Raw genomic sequence first — 24941 nt, forward strand, 5'->3', positions numbered from 1 at the left:
TGCTTTAAAGACAGTGAACAGCTGGCATAGTGCATGCATGGATACTACTAGACACGTTCTCACCATTTGGTACATAGATTAGAATAGCTAGCTAGCACCTCAGAGAAGCTACGCCACCTTAATCTCAACTGAAGATAAGAACGGTAGGCTGAAATACAATAAGCAGTGAATCTGGAACAGACCTGTGTTTTCCTGTTAATATAATATATTACATTATGGAGCTATATTATCAGCCTGTTCGAGCCTTTATACTGCACTAACCTCTAACCTAATTGGTTAGCTAACTTATTCCTAGCTTTGACTGCCAGGCACGTAGCTAGCTAGCTAACATAAACATTACCCGGGACGTATATATTGTTTTTAGCCTACCTGCTGCTAAATTACACCTTTTGTACAGGTAGGCCTAATTTATCCAGTGTAAATCATCACTTACCACTGTCTTGTGTTTTTTTGTGTTCCTCTTCCTTCTCTTGTTTTCTCTTTTGGCTTCCTGATGGATAAATTCGCTTCATGGTTAAGTTTCATATTTGCCGGCGTCTAAAACTTGGCTGTCTGCCAGGACAGTGTCTGCCTGCCTTCAGCAGCTGGTGGGAGGGGCCCCCTTGAGGGGGATTCTGAGAACAGTGTCATTGCTCATTGACTTTGAGAATGTAAAGGGGGGCTCACACAGTTTGTCGCTGCATTTAATTCTTAACCTGTTGTTGTCTGGGGGCCCCAGGCCAGCTTGGGGCCCCAAGCAATTGCCTGGTTTGCCTGCCCCATCGCGACGGGCCTGTGTGAGCCCGTGCGTTTGTCGTGTTCCCAAAGTTTTTGATCTTCATTTTGCAAACCTTGCACACTATGAAGCTCATGTCTAGCTCGGTCTTCCCTGGCATTCGATAAAATCCAAAATGATTCCATATCTTTGCCTTCAACGAAGACGGGACCGGTTGAATCTCTCTTTCCTCCATTTGTTTTGAAACTTTTCCGCGCATGCGTGTGTCCCAGAGCCTGCTGCGTGTTGAAGTCTTGCGTAATTTCGTAATTACGCGAGACTTCACCACGCAGCAGGCTCTGGGACACACGCATGCGCGGAAAAGTTTCAAAACAAACTTCAGCACGACTTAGAATCGATTTTGGGACATTTTAAATCGATTCTGAATCGTAGTAAATGAGAATCAAGATTCTTATATGAATCGATTTTTTGGCACACCTCTATAATTTACGTAAAAATGAAGTTATTTTGAGACGTGACTGCCTATTTAAAAAGCAACAGAAGTTGTTCGTTTGTTAGAGCTCATTTGTAACATTTCTACCATATTTAGGGTGTTTTACTCACTTTTTTCTCTCTTTTCGTTATTCCTTTAAAAAGCTTCAAAAACATATACTATGCAAAAAATGTGATGACGTCATTTACCGACTTCTAGCGACTTTTAGGACAGCCAATAGCTACTTTCCTTACTAAGGAGTTGGCAACACCTAACATTTGTGCTGATGCACTTATGAAAAGCCCTGTATATCCATCTTCTCCATGTGCTTTGTGTTTCACCTGCCCCAAAAGTCTCTATCTGAGTCAGAGCTGGAAGTCTGAACTGAGACCGGCTCTGGAGCATTACATCTGGACATCGTACACTGGCTGATGTCTCCTCTGGCACTGTGTTGTCCGTGTTGGAGCTTTTTAATCATTCAGACGGAAAAACGTGAGCTTTGGGCGGGAATTTGGGGTCAAACTTGGTGGCTGAAAGGGTAAAATATGGCTGGTTGCCCTGTGACCTTCCCCGGATGTAGTTATCCCCTGACCCCTGCACCGGTCTGGTTCTTTGGTCACACCCTGATATAGCCTTGAGGGAGATTAAAAAGATCACACACACACAGTTTCTTCCCTTAACAATCTGAGTTTATTTGAGTAAAGACAGTCATTTATAGTAGTACATATATGCAGAACCCCCCCCCCCCCCCCTTGCACCAACAGCAAAGGTGTCAACAAATAGAAATGTGAAGAACATCTGCTCGTTAATATCTAGACTAAAGTGTACAGTATGGTCACAGATCAATCAAGATCAATCAGATAGCCATAAAAAGGGTAAAGAGTATATAGGTGGATTATTATAAATCAAGCAAGTAGAACATACAATATTTTATACCTTAACAGTGGCATAATTAACTTGTTTTAACGTTGACAGTCCTGGTTATTACGCATTACACATGATATTAGTGATAATTGTATTTTAGAAATCTTTACTGAGCATAGAGGCAAATAAAAAGAGCTTCATGAAATCCAATGAGTGCATGCTATATGGGATTTATTCTTACACAGTTTAGTGGAAGTTAATCACATTATTCATGCTGAACAGGAGTAATGATCAGTGGAGTTGAATTTTTACCTCCATCATTCAACCTGGGACTGAAGTACGGATAGAGCTTACCATTGAAAGACTGACCAGTGAAAGAGTAGATATGAGATCTGACCTCAACATCATAGAAGGAGACCAGACCCTCCTCATAATCCACAAACACCCCCACCTTCTGGGGAGCCTGATTCAACGAGAGGAGGACAGAAGAAGAATCCAGGGCTTTATATTCAGTTTTATTCCTCAGCAACACAGTCCAAAATCCCATCTCAGGCCTGGCTCTAAAATCTCCCTTCCTGTTGCTGGACTCTCTGGTCACTCCTAAAGTCCACTCAGTCTTCCCACTGACCTGAACCTCATAGTAAAATCTACCTGAGGAGAAACCCTCCTTTCCTAGAATGCCGACCCAACTATAAAATCTCTGTGGATTATCAGGGAGTTTCTGTTGTTTGTCTCCATGTTTAACCTGTTTTCCATCATCAGACAGGATGAGAGCAGGATGAGCTGTATCAGGGTCCAGAGTCACGTCCACTGAGAGAGAAACACAGTTTAAACCCATTTTAATCAACATACTGTAAGAAACAGAGAATCATACAGACTGAATCATGTGATCAGTGAAAGCCCCACCCACCTGCATACTGTTGAATTCTCTTCAGTTCTGTTTAGAAGAAGATCAGAGAAGATCATTCACTATTTACTACAGAAGATCCATTACAGTTTATCAATGATCAGATCAGAATGAACCATGAACCAGCACTGGAATATTAACACTAAATCACACTAAACACTGGAAAAAGCTAATGCACTTTATTCAAACAACTATTTTTAATAATTGATAAAAGTACGTTTTCCTCCTAAAATCGGCTTCACAATCGGCTTCACGATCTCAGGAATCTTCTCCATCTCCTGTGTGAGATGTTCCTGAAGCTGAGACAGAGCTCTCCTCAGACTCTCCACACTCAGAGGAGTGTTAACACTGACGTCAGTCCAGTTCTTGGTGTGTGGGGGTCTGCAGAGGGACGGGTAAATCTACAGTACAGCAGGAGAGAGGAGAAACCCCTCAGCATGGGCAGTGCTGTCCTGTGATGGACTGCATTACTATTGAGAAACAGAGGGACTCTGACCTGTAGGAGGTGGAGGTGGTCCTCAGTGTGGGAGATCTGCTCCAGCTCAGTGTCTCTCCTCTTTAGCTCAGTGATTTCCTGCTCCAGCTCTTTAATCAGCTCTTCAGCCTGCCTCTCTGCTGCTTTCTGCTTCTCCTCCATCACCTCCAGCAGCTCAGCCTGGCTTCTCTCAATGCAGCGCACCAGAGCCCTGAAGATCTCCACACTGTCTGCTTCCTCCTTCTCTCTGATTTTCTAACAGGAGACAACAATAAGAACAATAACACTGTTTAAAGAGCAGCTTTCATATTTAAAATGAGTTTAAACGCTTTAAAATCTCACTTTATTGAGTTCTACAGAGTGTTTGATCTCCTGGATCTTCTTCAGTCTCTCCTGGATCATCTGCTGAACTTCTGCCTGTGTCTTCTCCAGCTGAGTCTGTGATAAAGAGACACATTATGATCAGTTATTCTTAGGAAAAATAGGAGAATAGTAAAATTAGTGTTAATAATTCTCTGTCTAAACATCTCTCACCTTCTTCTCTCCACTCTCCTCCTCTATAGGAACAGTGCTGTGAGTCCGGTGGTCTCCCTCAGTGCAGAACTGACACACACACGTCTGGTCGTCTCTACAGAACAGCTCCAGGGGTCTCTCATGTTTCTGGCAGATGTAGTCCTCCAGGTTCTCCACAGGATCCATCAGCTTGTGTTTCTTTAATGAAGCGACTCTCTGATGAGGATCCAGGTGAGTTTTACAGTAAGAGGCCATACAGATCAGACAGGACTTCAGAGCTGCACGTTTCTCATCACAGTAATCACAGAAGACCTGAGATTGTACTGGTTCCTCTGGAGCTCTGCTGGACTTCACCTGAACTGACTTCTTGAACTGAGCAGCCAGTCCAGAGATGAAGGTGTTTATAGACAGTTCAGGTCTTTGGGGGAATTCTCTCTTACAGACTGGACACTGGCAGTGTGAGCTGCTGTTCCAGCACTTTCTGAGACAGACCATGCAGAAGTTGTGTCCACATGGAGTAGAGACTGGATCAGTGAACACATCCAGACAGATAGAGCACTGGAGCTGATCTTCAGACAGGAGACTGCTGGAGGAAGCCATGACTGACTGAGGAGACACAGAGAAGCAGCATGAAGGTGATCTGAGAGCATAGAGATCATTTCAGAATAATTCTTAGTCAGTGAATAAAAACAGTTCCACACTTTTCACCATCAAACCCATCCAGCTGCTGATCATCTCCACATTCCAGCTGTTAAAGCTGAACTCTGGGACTGAACTAAAGTGAACAGCTTGAGCTGGAGAACAGAAGTGAGCATCTTACAGCAGTTTAAACACCTTCATAAACATGATGAAACTAGAAGAGCAGTGAATGTTAGAAATGAGCTGAACAGGAAGGATCTCCAGCAGAAACAGGAGGAAGATTAAGAGACATTACTATGGTGTCATTTTACTGCCAATAGTCGAGAGCGGAGTTTTTGAATGCAAGAGTCTATTTCATGCAGCGCTCATGGATTTTATTTGCTCACGTGTAAAATATAGGTGTGCTCTCACAAATTTAGCATGCTCTCTCTCAGATTAACTCTCCTCTTGTACGAAACTGCGCACACGCTCTCAGACATATCATCAACGTGTACCATCTATCTGCTCTTAATGTTTTAAAATTGTGCGCACTCAACTTCCCCCTGTGTGCTCGCGGTGAGTTCTCTGCTTGAGCGCGGAGATTTTCACTGCAACAAAGCTGCCAAAAGTTTCCAGCCAATCAGAAGTGGCAACAGGATTTGACCAGTTAAATAGACCACTGAAGTAATGCGTCATTCTGTAGTTCTCATATGGCTTCTAAGTGTTTTTTCTCTATGAGGAAAATAAATGGGCTTTTCAAAAACTCGCCTCTATCACATTCTTCTGTAAATAAATCTGTTCAGAACCCTGTACGTTTTATTCTGTGTACATTTTCCTCCTAAACATCACTAGATCCTCTGAATCACGAGATTGTTTAAGAGTTGTAATGAGAAAAAATGCTAGCTTTACGCTAATGCTACAGCGCACGGAACTGACATCCCAGCGCAGCTGCAGAGATCGGCAGGGGACTCTTTTCAGCGCAACACCAGCGAACTCAGGACGTATTTTTACAGCATATTACACACAGCTGATCCTAACTAATGAGCTAACTGACCTCTCTGAGGAGAGCTGAATGTGTCACAGAAAAAAAAAAACACTAACCCAACAGCACCGAGTTACTCTAAAACCAGCTTTAAACACTGTAGCACATTTTCCGTCTTTTTAATTCGGTGAAATAAATTAGAGATGTTTGGTGTTTCTGGCTCGTTGTTTTAGTTCATTAAGCCACATTAAGATTCATTTTTATAATGGGTTTCAGTGGGAAAAAAACTCACATTAAGCCATTCTACATGTTTTACAGGACAAGTGTTTTAGACTCTATAGTTCTTCAGTTAGCTGGGTTAGTGGTTCTGGAGTAACTCTGTCCTGCTAGTTTTACTGCTGTAACACACAGCTCGCCTCAGTGAGGGCAGTTAGTTAGTTGATTAGTTGTTAGTTGATAATTTGGGGCATGTGTTTAGTATGTAATTAGTATAAACTAATGACCGTAATTAAATACTAAACCTGCGGGGAAGCGCTGCTCCTGAACTGAGAACCACTTTCTCTTATTATCTGCCTTTTAAAGCTCTAAGACAGGCTACACTGCTCAACATCACCATACGGATAGAGTTTTCACCTGTTTAAATACTTTAATGATCCTCTGTGAAGAAGAAGAATAGTGCAAAACGCGATCCGACCGGAGTTCGCTGGTGTACTGCAGAATCGAGTACTCTGGTATTCCCTGCCACAGTTAAGCGTTAGCTTAAAGCTAGCATTTTTTCTCATTACAACTCTTAAACGATCTCATAATTCAGAGGATCTAGTGATGTATAGGAGGAAAATGTACACAGAATAAAACGTACAGAGTTCTGAACAGATTTATTTACCACAGAATGTGATAGAGGTGAGTTTTTGATAACTTTGAGACACTTAGAAGCCATACGAGAACTACAGAATGACGCACGACCTCAGCGGTCTATTTAACTGGTCAAATCCTTTTGCCACTTCTGATTGGCTGGAGACTTTTAGCAGCTTTGTTGCAGTAAAAATCGCTCCGCGAGCACACAGGGGGAAGTTAAGTGCGCGCGCTCTCTCAAAACATTAAGAGCAGACAGATGGTACACGAGAATGATATATCTGAGAGCGCGCGCGCAGTTTCGTACAAGAGGAGAGTTAATCTGAGAGAGAGCATGGTAAATTTGTGAGAGCACACCTATATTTTACACGTGAGCAAATAAAATCCGTGAGCGCTGCATGAAACAGACTCTTACATTCAAAAACTTCACTCTCGACTATTGGCAGTAAAACGACGCCATACATTACCAGCTTCACTTCTTCTCCCTCGTCCAGGTGTTTCTGCTCCTTCAGAGTTTACCTGTGGAGTTTACCTGACTGAAAGAGCTTCAAATGAGAGATTATGTCCTGCTGAAAGAAGGAGCTCAATTCTGTTTATCAAGCAGCTTCACTTAACTTTAGTTTCTCCTCAGTGACGTCACGAGGCCACGCCCACCACCTCATGAGGATGGGTTGATGCACCTCCATGTTTTAACCAGCAGGTGGAGCCTGAACTTCACCAACTGAATTAAAGCAGTGTTACAGTATGCAGCTCTAATCAATATATCAAATAAATCAATAATCATTCATCATTTAGTAAATATATGTAGATAATTAAACACAACTGAATTAAAGCAGTGTTACAGTATGCAGCTCTAATCAATATATCAAATAAATCAATAATCATTCATCATTTAGTAAATATATGTAGATAATTAAACTTCATTAATAATTTAAGTGAATCAGTTTTACAGTAGATTAAGATATTAAAGTTCTGCTGTTTTTATGAGAATCTGATCTAATAAAAATCTCTTAATGGAATTAAACTAAATGATCAAAGTTTTGAGAGATGAATAATGAGCTCATCTTCTTTGTAAGAAGGTGTTTTATTGATGGTTTTAAAGAGTTTAAGTGTTTAGGTTTTATCCAGTAATGTTCTGGTGGAGATCTCTAGTCAGACTCTGGTCAGAACAGCTTGTAAAATGAAGTATTGATGAATTCAGTCACAGTTCAATCATTACTCTCTAAATAAACTCTCTGCTTCTTGTGTTCAGCTCTTATTCTCTCAGTGTTGGTTCTACTGGTCGGTTCATGCTGGGAAAGGGTGTGTTAGATATAGAGAGGGTTCTAGATAGGAGAACCCGGCAGGTAAGAAGTTCAGAGAGTGTACAGCAGATTATAATGTATCTAAATAGAATGGGACATTGTGTAAGAACTGGTTGTTAGAAGGTAAAAGCTGAAGGTCTAAAGTTTGGATGATGGATGTGATGATGGACAGCAGCATCTGGAGATGAGGTATCTTCTTCACTGGTAATATGCTTTTTGTAGCTCAGTTATCTCTGTGGATCTGTGGATGGCCCCAACAGAAGATCAAAGATGTTGAGGTGAGGAAGCTCTCATAGATCATGGAGTTTCAGAAGATCAGAGGAAATGATAAGAACATCTGCTGAAGAAGATACAGACTGTCACTTTCAGAAGCAGCATCATGATGGAATAAGTCAGAGCTGTTCTGGTCCAGAGGAGGAGGAGCTAAACTGAAGGAGCAGGAAAGCTCTCTGCAGATGTGATGACTGGGGCTGAGACAGGGTTGCCAGGTCCAAGAAAAATATCCCAAAAACCCAAAATCAGTCTAAAACCCGCCCTTCAGAAGCTTAATTTAGCCCAAAATATCTGTCTGTTACACATTTAAAGCAAATGGCAAAATAACTATGAGTGAACGACTTAGTATTTAGTTTATATGGGATTTATTATCAGTATTGCTATTTATCTTAAAGTAATTAATAATATTGTAACATTAGTGTTTTATTTGTTGTTTTATAACAGTTTTATATCCCAGTCAAGAACATTTAATAGTAATATAATTAGCAAAAAAAAAGAGGAACTTTTTTTCCTTATTTTTTCTGTTTTTGCCCCTCTTGAACTGTTTTCTCTCCTCTTTAACAGTTTTTTAATCGCCTTGTGATTTCTGGTTACATTGTGAATTTCTCTCTCTCTCTCTCTCTCTCTCTCTCTGTATGGGAGGTAAATCCTGCCAAAAATAAAACTGAAATGAAAACACTAAAATGAAAAATGCAAATACTGTTTTGCGCTTTCTATTTCCAAACGTGGGAAAATATTGTAAAATAAAATTAACTCACTTCATTTGCAATAATTTTTTTTTCAATTTAGCATGAGTTATATGTGACAAAAAATAAATAAAAAATAGTAAAAAGGCTTTTTGCCATTTCATTTTCATTACAATACAGGTATTTTACAGTCAAATCTAAAATGAAAAAGCTAATTGTAAAAAAAAAAAAATAAAAGCTTCACTTTGGCCTTGCCTTTTCGAGATGTACTGCATAATAAATGTAAAAAAAAATATTTTACTCAGTAAAAATAAAATCTAAATGCAATGGTAACATTTTTCTTTATAAGTCATTGCAGTGGGTTACATCCCATAGTTATGTTCTCCTGGTTCTTACTGTTGTAAATCAGAGAAGATTGATTTTTAGTGTGGATTTTACACCTTTCCCCACCGTGTTGACGTAACATTCAAGGCAACACCCACTTTTTTTTTTGTTTTTTGGCGACTGCCTAATTTTAAAACTAGCCCCCCGAAAAAGCACCCGCCACCCCTGAATTTTCACCCGCGATTTTTAAACGAGCCCAATTTGACGGGAAAACCGCAAACCTGGCAACTCTGAGCTGAAGGAACTGTATAGGGGAAGAAGCTGAAGATCTGAGATCAAGTCTGATCTGCAGGAGAGAGAGAGAGAGAGAGAGAGAGAGAGAGAGAGAGAGAAAGAGAGAGCGAGAGACCTGAAAAGAGATAAAGAAGAACCACAAAGAGTCTGATGATCCTAAACCTGAGTGATGATCAATAATCAATATCCAAACCCCCAACTGAACCGCTCACAACGTTCTCCCACTTCATACATTAATCACCAACTAATACATTCATCACCAAACTCAACAGCAGATTCAGCATCACAGCACAGCGTCCTCCTATCATCTACTGGTGATTACTGCACTGCACTGGAGCATCATCACAACCTTCAGGAACCTGCTGACGGTGATTATCTACTGTAGTAAACTTTACTGTACGAATACAGTAGAGTTTAGATTCTCTGCCCGACCCGATACCCAAGAAAATGCTCTGTGAGGTAATTGTGTGTTTTTAATTCTATTTTTATTTTATATAAAGATATGGCGTGATAATCACAATATAGCAAAGTAACAAATCAAACTGTGCTTTAAATAAAAAAGTTGCACTAGTTAGAATGTTATAATCACGCAGCTCTGGGTCTCACGCACACGTGAGCTCCTCTATTTGTTGCATTACGCACTTGACTCACAGCGCTGTGTGTATCTGTTCTTAATAAACATTTTTATTAAATAATAGATCTATGCTTCTTCAGTGTTGGAATGTTAATTAACATCATTCTGAACAGATTTATATTATTGAAACAGCCTGAAAATTATTTAAAAAGCTCAGTTTTAACGCTTTACTTACTAAAAAAAATGTGGAGTTTAAATCGGGGCTCGGGCTCATAATGACAGTTTATGGGTCGGGTTGGAACGGGCTGGATATTTTGGGCCCGATCTAAACTCTAGCATACAGTACATTTAATACACAATTCTATATTTTTTACATTTTAAAACATTTATTAAGTATTAAGCTGTTTTTCTGATACCACATACATGAACTTTTATATTAAAATCAGTAAGCAATGCACACTATGTAAATAAATTTTAATATATTTTAAACATGGTTTTTATCAGCACCAAAACCGGTTCATCTATAGTGTCACTCAATGGACCATATGAACAATCTTTATATTTAAGAGTGAAAATGAGCAAAAAATTAATCTCAGCCAAATAAAACAACACAAACAGAGTGAAAGCAGTAAAGACATCTATTGTACAAAACCGATTTTGGGGTGTTTGAGGGTTTTTGTGTGTTTAATACTGAATCTGAGCTGAAACACAGTGTGTACTGAACTTCTGCTAAATCTGAGATCCAGACTTTACTGGTTAGAAGATCCTAAAGAGATAAAAAAAGACCAGAGATAAAGCTAATTAGTACCTAAAAAAACAAGAATAAAAGAAGTAGATAGTAAAAAATACCACTTTACTAAAAGTAAATTAAATATTAACTAACAAATATTTAAATAATTAGCGAAGATATTAATATATTAACTAAAGTTATTTTTTATCCTATTTAGATTTATATTAGTTCACTGGTGAACTTTAGCTAAAAGCACCACAGACCTGCAGATTGTACAGTTTACTCAGGAATGATTTAATACAGAAAATAAAAGGTGAACACCACCGACATAATGAACAAAAACTTAACAGACAATGATCTTTCACACAGATATAAAGAGAATATTGATAATATTTTATTTAAATATTAATTTGTTAAACAGAAACTGACTGAATTTATCCAATATCTACTTTTAATCTACAATCTGATTTTTAATTCTGACTCAACAAATTAGATTCTGATCGAGTAAATAAACAATAAATCTCATTTATAATGTTGAACAGGAGTGATGATCAGTGGAGCTGAATTTTTACCTCCTTCATTGAGCTCAGGACTGAAGTATGGATAGAGTTTCTCAGTGAAAGACTGACCAGTGAAAGAGTAGATATGAGATCTGACCTCAACATCATAGAAGGAGACCAGACCCTCCTCATAATCCACAAACACCCCCACCTTCTGGGGAGCCTGTTTCAACGAGAGGAGGACACGAGGAGATTCCAGAGCTTTATATTCAGTTTCATTCCTTAGACAAACAGTCCAGTATCCATCCTCAGGACTCAGTGTAATCGATCCCTTCCTGTTGCTGGACTCTCTGGTCACTCCTAATTCCCACTCAGTCTTCCCACTGACCTGAACCTCATAGTAAAATCTCCCTGAGGAGAAACCCTCCTTTCCCAGAACACCGACACAAGGATTAAATCTCTCTGGATTATCAGGGAGTTTCTGTCGTTTGTCTCCATGTTTAACTTGTTTTCCATCATCAGACAGGATGAGTTTAGGATGAGCTGTATCAGGATCCAGAGTCACGTCCACTGAGAGAGAAACACAGTTTAAACCCATTTTAATCAACATACTGTAAGAAATAGAGAAACATACAGACTGAATCATGTGATCAGTGAAAGCCCCACCCACCTGCATACTGCTGAATTCTCTTCAGTTCTGTTTGAAAAAGAATAAAGACTATTAGATTCTAAATTCAGGATTATTAAAAACCTGAACAGTAAACACTTACCACTCTTACCAATCTTCTCCATCTCCTGTGTGAGATGTTCCTGAAGCTGAGACAGAGCTCTCCTCAGACTCTCCACACTCAGAGGAGTGTTAACACTGACGTCAGTCCAGTTCTTGGTGTGTGGGGGTCTGCAGAGGGACGGGTAAATCTACAGTACAGCAGGAGAGAGGAGAAACCCCTCAGTATGGGCAGTGCTGTCCTGTGATGGACTGCATTACTATTGAGAAACAGAGGGACTCTGACCTGTAGGAGGTGGAGGTGGTCCTCAGTGTGGGAGATCTGCTCCAGCTCAGTGTCTCTCCTCTTTAGCTCAGTGATTTCCTGCTCCAGCTCTTTAATCAGCTCTTCAGCCTGCCTCTCTGCTGCTTTCTGCTTCTCCTCCATCACCTCCAGCAGCTCAGCCTGGCTTCTCTCAATGCAGCGAACCAGAGCCCTGAAGATCTCCACACTGTCTGCTTCCTCCTTCTCTCTGATTTTCTAACAGGAGACAACAATAAGAACAGTAACACTGTTTAAAGAGCAGCTTTCATATTTAAAATGAGTTTAAACGCTTTAAAATCTCACTTTATTGAGTTCTACAGAGTGTTTGATCTCCTGGATCTTCTTCAGTCTCTCCTGGATCATCTGCTGAACTTCTGTCTGTGTCTTCTCCAGCTGAGTCTGTGATAAAGAGACACATTATGATCAGATATTCTTAGGAAAAATAGGAGAATAGTAAAATTTGTGTTAATAATTCTCTGTCTAAACATCTCTCACCTTCTTCTCTCCACTCTCCTCCTCTATAGGAACAGTACTGTGAGTCCGGTGGTCTCCCTCAGTGCAGAACTGACACACACACGTCTGGTCGTCTCTACAGAACAGCTCCAGGGGTCTCTCATGTTTCTGGCAGATGTAGTCCTCCAGGTTCTCCACAGGATCCATCAGATTGTGTTTCTTGAGTTTAGCTGCAGTTTTATGAGGCATCAGATGAGAGTTACAGTAGGAGAGCCCACAGTCCAGACAGGACTTTACAGCCTCCAGCTTCCCCTCACTACAATAGACACACAGCACCTTCTTAGATTTGAAGGAATGTTTCTCTGGAGCTCTGCTGGACTTCACCTGAACTGACTTCTTGAATTGAGCAGCCAGTCCAGAGATGAAGGTGTTTATAGACAGTTCAGGTCTTTGGGGGAATTCTCTCTTACAGACTGGACACTGGCAGTGTGAGCTGCCGTTCCAGTACTTTCTGAGACAGACCATGCAGAAGTTGTGTCCACATGGAGTAGAGACTGGATCAGTGAACACATCCAGACAGATAGAGCACTGGAGCTGATCTTCAGACAGGAGACTGCTGGAGGAAGCCATGACTGACTGAGGAGACACAGAGATGTGTTAAGATTGAATTCATTATATCAGTCAGATCAGCTACATTTTTGTGTACTGTACAAGGCTGCTGGTGGAGATAAGGAAAGCTGTAGGGGTGAAGGGTCTGTGGACCCTCAGAAGATGGTCAAGGTGTGACATCGAAAAAAAAGGGGCAGCCACCTTTTTCCAGAACCAGCTGGCTCCTTCCAATGCTGGGTAGCCATGAGGATCTCACATTTTAAATCTGGAGGGGTGTTTCCAGTGTTGGGAGTAACGGCACTGAAATTAACCGCGTTACTAACGCCGTTACTTTTTTTCAGTAACGAGTAATCTAACTAATTACTCTGACTGTAACTATAACGCCGTTACCATTTCCGACACCTCGTTACTGCACGTTACTTTAGCTGCTCAATTCACTTTTTTTTTTTTTTTAACTTCGCTTTGCCCTGGTTAACCCCTCCTCTTTCCGGTGAACTTGAGCTTCTGGCCGCTGTGCCTGTAGGTTTACGTGGTTTGGCGTGGTGAAGTGAGGCACAATTGTGACGATTTGCTGCTCTAATTAATTCAGTGATTGCCGTGGACAGGCCAAGTTCCGATTTAAGGACGTTACGCTCTTTTTAGCTGCTCCGGTTTTTGTGGTGCTGCTGCTTTCTCTTTTGGTAAAGCTGTTTGATCCAGCTGTTAAACTGTTGTATAATACCATTTTAACGGTCATTAGATTGTTGTTTTTGTCCATTATTTTGTTTTGTTTATATATACATATTTCCTTTGAGTGTGGCTTGGTTTGTTTAATTTCATCCCCAGACGTGTTTTTACGTTTTTTTCTGTTTTAGTAAGTTTTAGTAATTTTCTTTGGTTGTGTGTGGAATGTCGTTTTTTTTTTTTTTTTTTTAATTCGTTAGATTATATTTTTGTCCAAATTTTGGGTTTATTTTCGTTTGTTATTTTTCTAATAATAGTAGTAAATACATAATTGATTTTCTTTTTTTTTTACAGGCAAATAATAAAAGTAACGCGATAGTTACTTTTACTGGTAACCAGTTACTTTTATAGTGGAGTAACTCTGTTAGTAACAGTTACTTTTTGGGAGAAGTAACGAGTAACTATAACTAATTACTTTTTCAAAGTAAAGTGCCCAACACTGGGTGTTTCTCAAGAGAGCAAAATTTGAACAGCCTACGGAGACATCTGGGAGGTGGAGGACACACCCAAGCAGCCATGGCTCCTAAGGGTCAGGTATTTCATGATGTGAAATGGCCTCTTGTTCCTAGACTCATTGTACAGTGCTTTTGTCATTTTATTGCATTTTCTCTTAATTAATCATTAATGTGTTTTGGGCGTAATGTGAAATAAACCAATCAGTGTGCCAGTCGTCTTTCCCCTTAAGAGCCAGGTGAGCTCTGACTTTGGCACGTTCGTATCTTAACAGTGTGGCGCTTTTGTGCATCTCAGCAGAGGATACTGACCTGCACGTTCACGTTATGAAGGGAAACCAGGAGCTTATTTAGGGGAACACAAATGTTATTTTATTCTTTATTTTGTTCATTGTTGAGTTTAAAGTCTGGGTTTGGGAGCTGGTTTGGTCTGGGAGCACCTATAGGAATAAACTCTAATGATTGACTGTTGTCTAGGTTTACTTCAGTCAGTGGAGCTCCTGTGTTTTCTGCCGCTAAAATAGAAACACGACAGAAATTAACCTGAATTTCTAAACTCTGATGCTATTTTAACGGCGTGTTAAAGCAATAAAAGAGTCTGTTGATGTGCTTCTTATAAATTAGTAAGAATACAAATGTCATAAAATACAGTCTATCTCTATTGTATTTGTTGCAGTATAACTCTGCAGATCTCACCTGTGGGTCTTTCAATAACAAAATCAACAACGAGATCTGTGGAGCTTGTAAACCCAGGAAATGATAAGAGTTTGAACCTTGGACTTTGATGCATAACACAATGCAGTGATACTAACTGTTCTAAACCATTCAATATGATCACCACAACACAATACATATGCTTACTCTGGTAATACTGTCCATAATTGACTTAAAAATGATAGGACTATACAGTACATATACAAACATAGACAGAAGAACAAAAAGTCTAGTAGTGAAGGCACAAAAATAAGAACATCAGTTTCCCTGTTTCTACATAAGTTGCACCAAATTAGTGCTTTAAATTAAACAGACAAAAGAAATAAGCGAGAACAGGCCTATTTACCATGTCACATTCGGAAATGTACAGATTTACAGATTACTTACTGCAGTACAATAGCTGTTCTGTATCTGTGGTTGAGTATCTTAGTTAATCCAGTTGTGGGTGACGGGAATGAAAGGCTGCACAGTGAGTAAAAACACAACAGCAGTAATATAGTTCAACGGTGAGCTCAAAGGGCAACTACATTTACAAGGTAATTGCACAACACACATGACTGTAATCATATTGGGTTATAAGTACACTCCCATCCATGCATCAAGTCTGAAATATGTGTGGGTTTTGTAAAATAGCATTGAATTTCACCCATTATCAACAGTGAAATCACCTCATTTTGACTATTCTTAATAAAAAAAATCATAAAAACAGAGAAATACAGCTCTAAGTAAGATCCCAATAAGACATGGTCACCAATTAAAACCCTTTCCATCATTTAAAGGAGCATTAAGGATGATATTTTCTGTAGTAATTCATAACATGATCAGGATGTATCATCAGATATTAAGGTAACATGCTGAGTTTAAGTACCGGCAGCCTGTTTCAGCATAGCTTCAGGCAGTATTTTCTTATTTGAACTGTGTGGGCTGTGGCTACCGAATCTGCCCCTCTAGTCCCATTTCCACACACAGGGTTGCCAGGTGTAGACAGCAGCAACAGCAATAGCAACAGGTAATCACTGAACTTCAGCAAGGTTGCTGACCATAGCTGGGTAATTTATTACACAAGTAGAAACGGGCATTTTAGCCATTGAATCATATATATTGACTGATCAGCTACAAATTAATACACGTCGTCACAACACGACAATCTGGCAACCCACGAAAGTTTCAAGTCTGAGGGAGTAGTGGGTGGCGAAGGAAACTCTCTGTAATGCTTGGAAATTGGACTGCTATAAACATTTCACACACTTGATCTCATTTATTACTGATTGTTCCTTTAAATTCAATTCTAGAAAGGCTATTTGAATTAAAATCACCTCCTTTGACATTTATTAAGTTTAATCCATGAATTAGAGGGCTTATCTCTGAACCTTGACGGTTGTTTCCTTTACTTCCAATGAAACGTTTTGTCATCACATGTAAAAGCTCACTGCACCAAACTTGTCAAACTTGTCAAAATGTGTCCAGTTTGCATTTTCGCAGAGAAAGACAAGTGAGACAGAAAGTGAAATTGTTTGCATTGTCTCATGACAGCCTGTGTAAATAAAAATCTTCATTAGAAAAACTACTTCTCACTCGCAGGTGGTCACGCATAACAACATTCCACGCATTTAGTTGGTATTTAAGATGGGTATCAGTGTTGGTACCAAAGAAATTCGTCTGAGAACAAACCTGAATTAAAAGTACAAAAAAGCTCAGTAGAAATTTAAACCAAGCGTGAAAATGGCAAACATATTTGTGGTGTCAAGATCTTGGCATCCTGAACTTAGCGTTACAAAAAAAGTTGGCCTAGATTTAGATATTTGATAGGACTGTCACCAGCTTATGTGTAGTGAAAACATTAATTATCTTTATTTTGGCATAAACCTGTCACTTAGACAACCACCAAAGATAACCAAGTTAGGAGCAGCCAACGTCAATCAAAAACTTAGATCTTGATAAAATAAGTATTTCATTAAATTAATGCTTTTAAACTGGAAATGTTTTTATTTGTTCATGATATGTTTGAAAACATTAATCAACTGTGTAACATGTTCATTTGTTCTGAGAATAAAGTGTATGGAAGAGTAATGGAACAGTCTACAGTCTAGCTCCTTATTTATAATGTTGCCAAAATGCCAAGGTACCAGATATTTACCTCAGTTTTTTCTAGTTTACTTCAGCTTTCATTAGTTTACCTCAGTTTTCTCAAGTTTACCTCAATTTTCTAAGGTTTGCCTCAGTTTTCTGTAATTTCTTTTAGATTCCTCTAGTTTACCTTAGTTTTCTCAGGCTGCGCTAGTCCATTTAGAAGCTGCGGTGGTGTTAGTTAGCTAGCTATTTATTTATATGGTTTCTGAAATGTCTTTAGAGCACTAAATTAAGAATTTACACAACTGGAATAAAATAACATTTCAAATTTACAGAGTAAGTAACTAGCTAGCTAGCAGATGTTAGCTAACATTAACAAGCTAATATTATCTATTAGCTAGCTAGCTAATGGAACAGAATGCATTGACCTTTTCTGCTTAACAAAATACTTAATACAACAATATATCATGATAATTTTTTTTTTTAAGGATTACTGGTTTAATTTAGTATTTATTAGTTTACCTCAGATTCCTCTAGTTTATCTCAGTTTTCTCCAGTTTACCTCAGATTCCTCAAGTTTACCTTAGTTTTCTCAGGCTGTGCTAGTCCACATAGAAGCTAAGGTGGTGTTAGTTAGCTAGCTATCTATTGATATGGTTTCTGAAATGTCTGCATTGCACTAAATTAAGGATTTACATAACTGGAATAAAATAACATTTAAAATTTACAGAGCAACTATCTGTTAATTAGCTAGCTAGCTAGCTGATGTTAGCTAACATTAACAAGCTAACATTATCTATCCGCCCAAGCTAGCTAGCTAGCTAATGAAACAGAATGTATGGACTTTTTCGGCTTAATAAAATATTTAATACAACAATATATCATGTTAACCTTTTTTTTTAATTTACTAGTTTAATTTAGTATTTATTAGCTACCTCAGATTCCTCTAGTTTACCACAGTTTCCTCGGACTGTGCTAGTCCATATAGAAGCTGAGGCTGTGTTAGTTAGCTAGCTAGCTATTTATATGGTTTCTGACATGTCTGCATTACACTAAATTAAGGATTTACTAACTGGAATAAAATAACATTTACAGAGCAAGTATTTGTTAACTAGCTAGCTAGCTAATATTAGCTAACATAAACAAGCTAACATTATCTATACCTTCAAGCTAGCTAGTTAATGTAATATTATATTGTTTTAAAGGGTATAAGGGTTTTAAAAAGCTAGGAAACTTTTACTTTAGATATAGCTTAACCCAAAACAAAATAAGGGTACAGAACCATTGGAACATTTTACAGACTATAATAATGGAACAGATTGTGTGGACTTTTTCTGCTTAATAAAATATTTAATACAACAATATATCATGTTAAACTTTTATTTTTTTAAGTTTACTAGTTTAATTCAGTTGTTTTTTCTCTAGTTTACCCAGAATTCCTCTAGTTTACCTCAGATTTCTCTAGTTTACCTTAGTTTTCTCAGGTTATGTTGGTCCATTTAGAGGCTGAGGAGGTGTTAGTTAGCTAGCTATCTATTGATATGGTTTCTACCATATTTATGCAACTGGAATAAAATAACATTATACATTTTCATAGCAAGTATTTGTTAACTAATAAAGAGTAACGGTTTATTTTACCTTGAGTGTATTGACAAATATCTTTCAATAATGATTACTTATCTTAGTATCTATAATTACATAATTATTGTGTGAAACCTTGTATTTTATAGGCATTAACCAATACTCACATTATATTTGATCATTTTTACTCACAGTGTATTTTACACGCATTTATATAAAAGATTAACCAATAATCACAATATATCCTTTACACATATAGTAAAACATTGTTTGATATGGCATGTGACTAACACAGACTTTATTATATGACAGATTAACCCACATTAACATATAACATATGAGATGTAGCTCAGGCTTGAACTATTTTTTGTTTACTGCATGACCCTAACTAACGGTCATCAATTCGACTGGTACGGGGCTAAATTGCTACAGAAGAGGCCTTAGTTCAAAGCGGCCTTGATGAGCAAGTGCCTCCCTAAAACCTCTGCTTCAAAGCGGGGGGTGACGCACACACACAGATAGTGCCAGGATGGAAGAACACAGTCAAGGTCAAACACTAGTGGTCCAGTCAGACACGTGCATGCTAACATGAGATGATTTTAACAACGCCTCATCAACAGGCTTACGTCATTTTGGGTATAAAACATGGAGTCAGATCAGAGGGGGTCAGAACTCTTACTGAGACGGCTGTAACACTGTCTTATATGTATTGGTTCTCCTGAATATTCAGTACTTTGTAATAAATACTTGGTTGCTTTCAGCTTCACTCCACCTGTCTGACTCTCTCTATCAAACGAACACGCAGGGGAGTTGTACCCCGGACGAGAGGTGGGAGTAGCCCACCTTTCATTTTCTTTTCTACAACACTAACTAGCTAGCTAGTTGATGTTAGCTAACATTAACAAGCTAACATTATCTATCCTCACAAGCTAGTTAGCTAGTTGATGTAATGTTGCATGTTATAAAGAGCTAGGAAACTTTATATATATATTACTTTATATATAGCTTAACCCAGAACAGAATGAGGGTGCAGAACTAAATTATAACATTTTACAGACTATAATAGTGGAACAGAATGTATAACCGTTTTCTGCTTAATTAACTTTTATTTAGTTTTAAAGGTAATGCATTTTCTACAACCTAGGTCCTTATTTTTCTCTAGTTTACTTTAGTTTCTATTAGTTTACCTGTTTCGTCAGTTTACCTAATTTTTCTGAAGTTTACCTCAGCGTTCTCCAGTTTACCTCAGTTTTTTTCCAGTTTACCAATTTCTCTGTTAAATGTGGTTTAATTCTGTTGGTAAACAGAATAAAAATGTGAACATGAAACAGTATATTATCATGATAATATGGGTGTGGCTTCTTGACATCAGAAATGAAAATAAAGCAAAGCTATTGTATAAAAGCAATCTGTCTCCTTTCCGTAGAACTCAGTTCCAGCTTTGAGTCTTCTGCTGCGTCTGAGCTCTAACAAGCAGAAACGGAAAAGGACTTAAACGAAGTAAAAGTGAAGCTCCTGGTGAGTCCTGGTTTCTTCTCCAGCTCTGACACTTGTTTTTAGACTTTTCTAGCAGGATTCAGTTTTAGCTTTAAGTATTTTAGAGTAACAGAATCTACTGCATCTGAACTATATGTAGTAGAAAAGCAGGTAAAGGAAGAAAACTCCAGCGTTGAGCTTTTTTGGACACTTTTGTCTAATTTGTTCACTTGGGGTATTATTTATATTGAGTTTTATTTGTTGCACGTGTAACACAGCAAGCAGTGAAGGTTTGGTTTTACTGAACTTCTTCCATATATGTTTTATTTTGCAGAACAACATTTATTTAATTACTGGACATACCAGAAAGAATAAAAGTTAATTTTCTGTTCATCACACTTAGCATAAAAAGTAAAAAAAAAAAAAAAAAAGGTTAGACAAGACAATTTTTTCCAATTGCTAAAATGCAATTTTGTAAACTAGGCTGGTTTCATCCAAGTACTTAACACAATTTAAAAAACATACAGATAGTTCAAACTGTATAAAATTCAGAAATATTTGCAGATACAAACACACATGCTGCTGTAAACGAGTCACATTGGATATTTACGTTGGAGTGAGCAAAAATATGTTGGAGTGAGCAAAAAAAAGAAAATTACAGAAGAATTGTGTTTATAAAAATATAAGAAAAAAGCATCACCTGTGATCTTTTTTATAGAGCTCAATTCTTGATTAAAGCGGTAAGAATTTAATATTGAGGTGTTTGACCAGGTGACTCTATATATTGGCCTTATGCTCATATTGTGTCATTTTGAATGGCAGTGTTTTGATATGGAAAACATATTTTGTTTTGTCTTATGCAGAGAAAGGAGATAAGTGTATTTATAAAGGGCTGTTTTGAGCTCCAAAATGTGTGCAAAGCAGAACATGTGTTTAGAGTTTTGGAGACATGAGAAGAGGTTATAATCTCTGTGTGTCACTTTGAATAATAGTGCTACATGTCATTTTAGTGTGTTAGCAATTGGAAAAAAACTGTAATAAGTGATATTAGGCAAAAACAATACAAAAATGCCTAGATGTTAAGGTCCAGACTGCTAAATGAGATAAAGGAGAGAAATGCCACACCCCTACCAACCTATCCAATGTGATGAAAACTTTAAATAGCTTTTAATAGCTTAAATAAACAAGTTCTTAGAGTAGCTAAGAGTAGCTGCTGCATCTGAGCTGTAATAAGCAGAAAAACAGGTTTGTTCACTTGGTGATACATGCTATCTGTTGCACTTTTGCATTTATTCGAAGGTGTCGAAAGCATTTGCATTCATTCCTTAGAAAGAAGTATAGAAACTAGAGTTTAAAATACTTCAGTAGAAGTTGAAGTATTAACTCAAGCTTTTTACTCTTTCAGTAAAAGTTTAAAAGTACTGGTTTAAAACTACTTCAAGTATAAAAGTAGTTTTTATACTATATATAAACGTGTAAAAAAACACATTTTTCTAAAAGCCACAATGACTATAATTTTATATTATTAAAATGTTAATGTTGATAAATTTGGGATGCACTAGGCTGTTTCCTGTTTCGGCTGCATATATGCTGATTGTAAATGAATGTATTTTAGTAGAATGTAAATATATTAAAGAAGCTTAGTTGAACGTTTGGCTCGAGTTCTCTTGAGTCTCTGCACGGATCATCTTCATACCTTCAAATCAACATTGGATGAGAGACTTATCTGGATAGGGGTTTTATTGAACAATAAGAAGCTGGAATGTAAAAAGCTGAAATTAAATAACAAAGTATTTGTATTTTATTACTTGACATAATTGTCTTTACTTCAGGATTTTTGTAAACATCAGGTTGCAAAAAGTAGTTTATAAATATTAAGTCTTTCTTAGAGGAACACACTGAGCTGTAAACACTTAATAAGAGTATGACCTTCATGCTAGTTCTCTGTGTTTCCTCAGTCAATCATGGCTTCCTCCAGAAGATTCCTGTCTGAAGATGAGCTCCAGTGCTCTATCTGTCTGGATGTGTTCACTGATCCAGTCTCTACTCCATGTGGACACAACTTCTGCATGGTCTGTCTCAGAAAGTACTGGAACAGCAGCTCACACTGTCAGTGTCCAGTCTGTAAGAGAAAATTCCCCCAAAGACCTGAACTGTCTATAAACACCTTCATCTCTGGACTGACTGCTCAGTTCAAGAAGTCAGTTCAGGTGAAGTCCAGCAGAGCTCCAGATAAACGTACCTCCAAATCTAAGAAGGTTCAGTGTGACTCCTGCAGTGAGGATAAGCTGGAGGCTGTAAAGTCCTGTCTGGACTGTGGGCTCTCCTACTGTAACTCTCATCTGATGCCTCATAAAACTGCAGCTAAACTCAAGAAACACAAGCTGATGGATCCTGTGGAGAACCTGGAGGACTACATCTGCCAGAAACACGAGAGACCCCTGGAGCTGTTCTGTAAAAATGTGAAGGTGAGAGACAGAATTCTAGAACTAGAATTAGAATTAACACAAATTTTACTATTCTCCTATTTTTCCTAAGAATAACTGATCATAATGTGTCTCTTTATCACAGAATCAGCTGGAGAAGACACAGGCAGAAGTTCAGCAGATGATCCAGGAGAGACTGAAGAAGATCCAGGAGATCAAACACTCTGTAGAACTCAATAAAGTGAGATTTTAAAGCGTTTAAACTCATTTTAAATATGAAAGCTGCTCTTTAAACAGTGTTATTGTTCTTATTGTTGTCTCCTGTTAGAAAATCAGAGAGAAGGAGGAAGCAGACAGTGTGGAGATCTTCAGGGCTCTGGTGCGCTGCATTGAGAGAAGCCAGGCTGAGCTGCTGGAGGTGATGGAGGAGAAGCAGAAAGCAGCCGAGAGGCAGGCTGAAGAGCTGATTAAAGAGCTGGAGAAGGAAATCACTGAGCTAAAGAGGAGAGACACTGAGCTGGAGCAGATCTCCCACACTGAGGACCACCTCCACCTCCTACAGGTCAGAGTCCCTCTGTTTCTCAATAGTAATGCAGTCCATCACAGGACAGCACTGCCCATGCTGAGGGGTTTCTCCTCTCTCCTGCTGTACTGTAGATTTACCCGTCCCTCTGCAGACCCCCACCCACCAAGAACTGGACTGACGTTAGTGTTAACACTCCTCTGAGTGTGGAGAGTCTGAGGAGAGCTCTGTCTCAGCTTCAGGAACATCTCACACAGGAGATGGAGAAGATTCCTGAGATCAGTAAGTGTTTTAACGTTCAGGGATACCATGACACAGGCCATTAAACAGAAGAGCAGGCCAACCCGGCAGCAGGGCTGGCATTTGCTCCTTTATGCGGGAAGAAACCAGAACCCTACAAATTGACCACCGCCTCCACTGGTGTCAATGTTTCTAAACAAACTGTCAAATACTGATGAAATAGCCTTAATGAAAGAGACATGAGATCTTGATGTCCTCAAGTGGGTCCTGTATGCATAAAGACATGCATGATGAAGGCATTGATGTTTTTGCTTGGCACTACATTTCCCAGACCTAAATCCAATTGAGAACCCCTGGGACTTTCTGCATCAGTCCATCCAACCATTAATGTTAATATTCCAGTGCAGGTTCATGGTTCATACTGATCAGATCATTGATAAACTGTAATGGAAGTTCTGAAGTAAATTGTGAATTATCTTATTAAATCTTCTTTTAAACAGAACTGAAGAGAATTCAGCAGTATGCAGGTGGGTGGGGCTTTCACTGATCACATGATTCAGTCTGTATGATTCTCTATTTCTTACAGTATGTTGATTAAAATGGGTTTAAAATGTGTTTCTCTCTCAGTGGACGTGACTCTGGATCCTGATACAGCTCATCCTTTTCTCATCCTGTCTGATGATGGAAAACAGGTTACATGTGGCGTAAAGCGACAGAAACGTCTTGATAACTCACAGAGGTTTGATTATGGTGTCAGTGTGTTGGGAAAGGAGGGTTTCTCCTCAGGGAGATTTTACTATGAGGTTCAGGTCAGTGGAAAGACTAAGTGGGATTTGGGAGTGACCAGAGAGTCCAGCAACAGAAGAGGAGCAATTACAGCAAGTCCTAAAAATGGATACTGGACTGTGTTTCTGAGGAATAAAACTGAATTCAAGGCTGGAGAATCTCCACCTGTCATCCTTTCGATGAAACAGGCTCCCCAGAAGGTGGGGGTGTTTGTGGATTATGAGGAGGGTCTGGTCTCCTTCTATGATGTTGAGGTCAGATCTCATATCTACTCTTTCACTGGTCAGTCTTTCACTGAGAAACTCTATCCATTCTTCAGTCCCTGTCTCAATGATGGAGGTAGAAATTCGGCTCCACTGATCATCACTCCTGTATAGTATGAATGCTGAGGATTATTTTACTTATTAAACCCCTTTATTATAACATATCACTCTATGACCAAAAATGAATTTACATTATGCAAGGAATGCATGGATAAATAAATAAATAATTTACTAACCATTACTGAATTTTTTGTAAAATAACTTTACAAACTGTAATAATACTGTTTATAATCCCCTTGTCTGAAGGAATGATTTAGCAATAAAGTTAAAGTGCACATTTTACACTGTTTACATCTATATACAGTTGTCAGATGATAGGTTAGGCAATAAGTATATATATATATATATATATATATATGATGCTTACACTGTTAGCTACATTAGCCCCGTAGCTCCAGTGCTAATTTTTATGAGGTACAATCTTCAACATGCCTCCTATACCAAGTAAACT

The 24941-nt window shown here is 38.5% G+C and overlaps 4 protein-coding genes across 4 annotated transcripts in view; 1 reads left to right on the forward strand and 3 right to left on the reverse strand.

The window, feature by feature from the left end:
- LOC125803781 (E3 ubiquitin-protein ligase TRIM39-like) overlaps positions 1–15516 on the reverse strand; it is a 74151-nt gene extending 58635 nt beyond the window's left edge. Inside the window, exon 1 of the mRNA XM_049481979.1 lies at positions 15453–15516. The gene's annotated coding sequence lies outside the window, so the exon portion shown is untranslated. The remainder of the gene's footprint in view (positions 1–15452) is intronic.
- On the reverse strand, positions 2317–15522 carry LOC125803943 (E3 ubiquitin-protein ligase TRIM39-like). Its single transcript, XM_049482750.1, has 7 exons — positions 15453–15522; positions 3968–4552; positions 3776–3871; positions 3455–3688; positions 3213–3359; positions 2962–2980; positions 2317–2861 (listed from the first exon to the last, which is right to left on the reverse strand). Exons 2-7 carry the CDS (start codon positions 4544–4546, stop codon positions 2317–2319), a joined length of 1620 nt encoding a protein of 539 aa, XP_049338707.1. The 5' UTR covers positions 4547–4552; positions 15453–15522.
- LOC125803792 (E3 ubiquitin-protein ligase TRIM39-like) lies at positions 10946–15522 on the reverse strand. Its single transcript, XM_049481989.1, has 7 exons — positions 15453–15522; positions 12610–13203; positions 12418–12513; positions 12097–12330; positions 11854–12001; positions 11754–11780; positions 10946–11653 (listed from the first exon to the last, which is right to left on the reverse strand). The coding sequence occupies exons 2-7, from the start codon at positions 13195–13197 to the stop codon at positions 11106–11108; spliced, it is 1641 nt and encodes a 546-aa protein (XP_049337946.1). The 5' UTR covers positions 13198–13203; positions 15453–15522; the 3' UTR covers positions 10946–11105.
- Positions 15523–20140: 4618 nt separating this feature from the next.
- On the forward strand, positions 20141–24559 carry LOC125803777 (E3 ubiquitin-protein ligase TRIM39-like). The gene is made up of 7 exons (XM_049481972.1): positions 20141–20234; positions 22151–22660; positions 22764–22859; positions 22947–23180; positions 23276–23423; positions 23882–23908; positions 24009–24559. The coding sequence occupies exons 2-7, from the start codon at positions 22157–22159 to the stop codon at positions 24542–24544; spliced, it is 1545 nt and encodes a 514-aa protein (XP_049337929.1). The 5' UTR covers positions 20141–20234; positions 22151–22156; the 3' UTR covers positions 24545–24559.
- Positions 24560–24941: the final 382 nt, after the last annotated feature.

Source organism: Astyanax mexicanus, chromosome 8, assembly GCF_023375975.1.
Source record: "Astyanax mexicanus isolate ESR-SI-001 chromosome 8, AstMex3_surface, whole genome shotgun sequence".
Taxonomy (NCBI): Eukaryota; Metazoa; Chordata; class Actinopteri; order Characiformes; family Acestrorhamphidae; genus Astyanax; species Astyanax mexicanus.

Coding starts and splice junctions, on each gene's coding strand:
- LOC125803792 (XM_049481989.1), bottom strand. CDS start 13,197: ATGGCTTCCTCCAGCAGTCTCCTGTCTGAAGATCAGCTCCAGTGCTCT. Junction 12,514..12,609: donor AGGAGAGTGGAGAGAAGAAG/GTGAGAGATGTT, acceptor TCTTTATCACAG/ACTCAGCTGGAGAAGACACA. Junction 11,781..11,853: donor GGAGAAGATTGGTAAGAGTG/GTAAGTGTTTAC, acceptor TTTTTCAAACAG/AACTGAAGAGAATTCAGCAG.
- LOC125803943 (XM_049482750.1), bottom strand. CDS start 4,546: ATGGCTTCCTCCAGCAGTCTCCTGTCTGAAGATCAGCTCCAGTGCTCT. Junction 3,689..3,775: donor ACTCTGTAGAACTCAATAAA/GTGAGATTTTAA, acceptor GTCTCCTGTTAG/AAAATCAGAGAGAAGGAGGA. Junction 3,360..3,454: donor ACCACCTCCACCTCCTACAG/GTCAGAGTCCCT, acceptor GCTGTACTGTAG/ATTTACCCGTCCCTCTGCAG.
- LOC125803777 (XM_049481972.1), top strand. CDS start 22,157: ATGGCTTCCTCCAGAAGATTCCTGTCTGAAGATGAGCTCCAGTGCTCT. Junction 22,860..22,946: donor ACTCTGTAGAACTCAATAAA/GTGAGATTTTAA, acceptor GTCTCCTGTTAG/AAAATCAGAGAGAAGGAGGA. Junction 23,181..23,275: donor ACCACCTCCACCTCCTACAG/GTCAGAGTCCCT, acceptor GCTGTACTGTAG/ATTTACCCGTCCCTCTGCAG.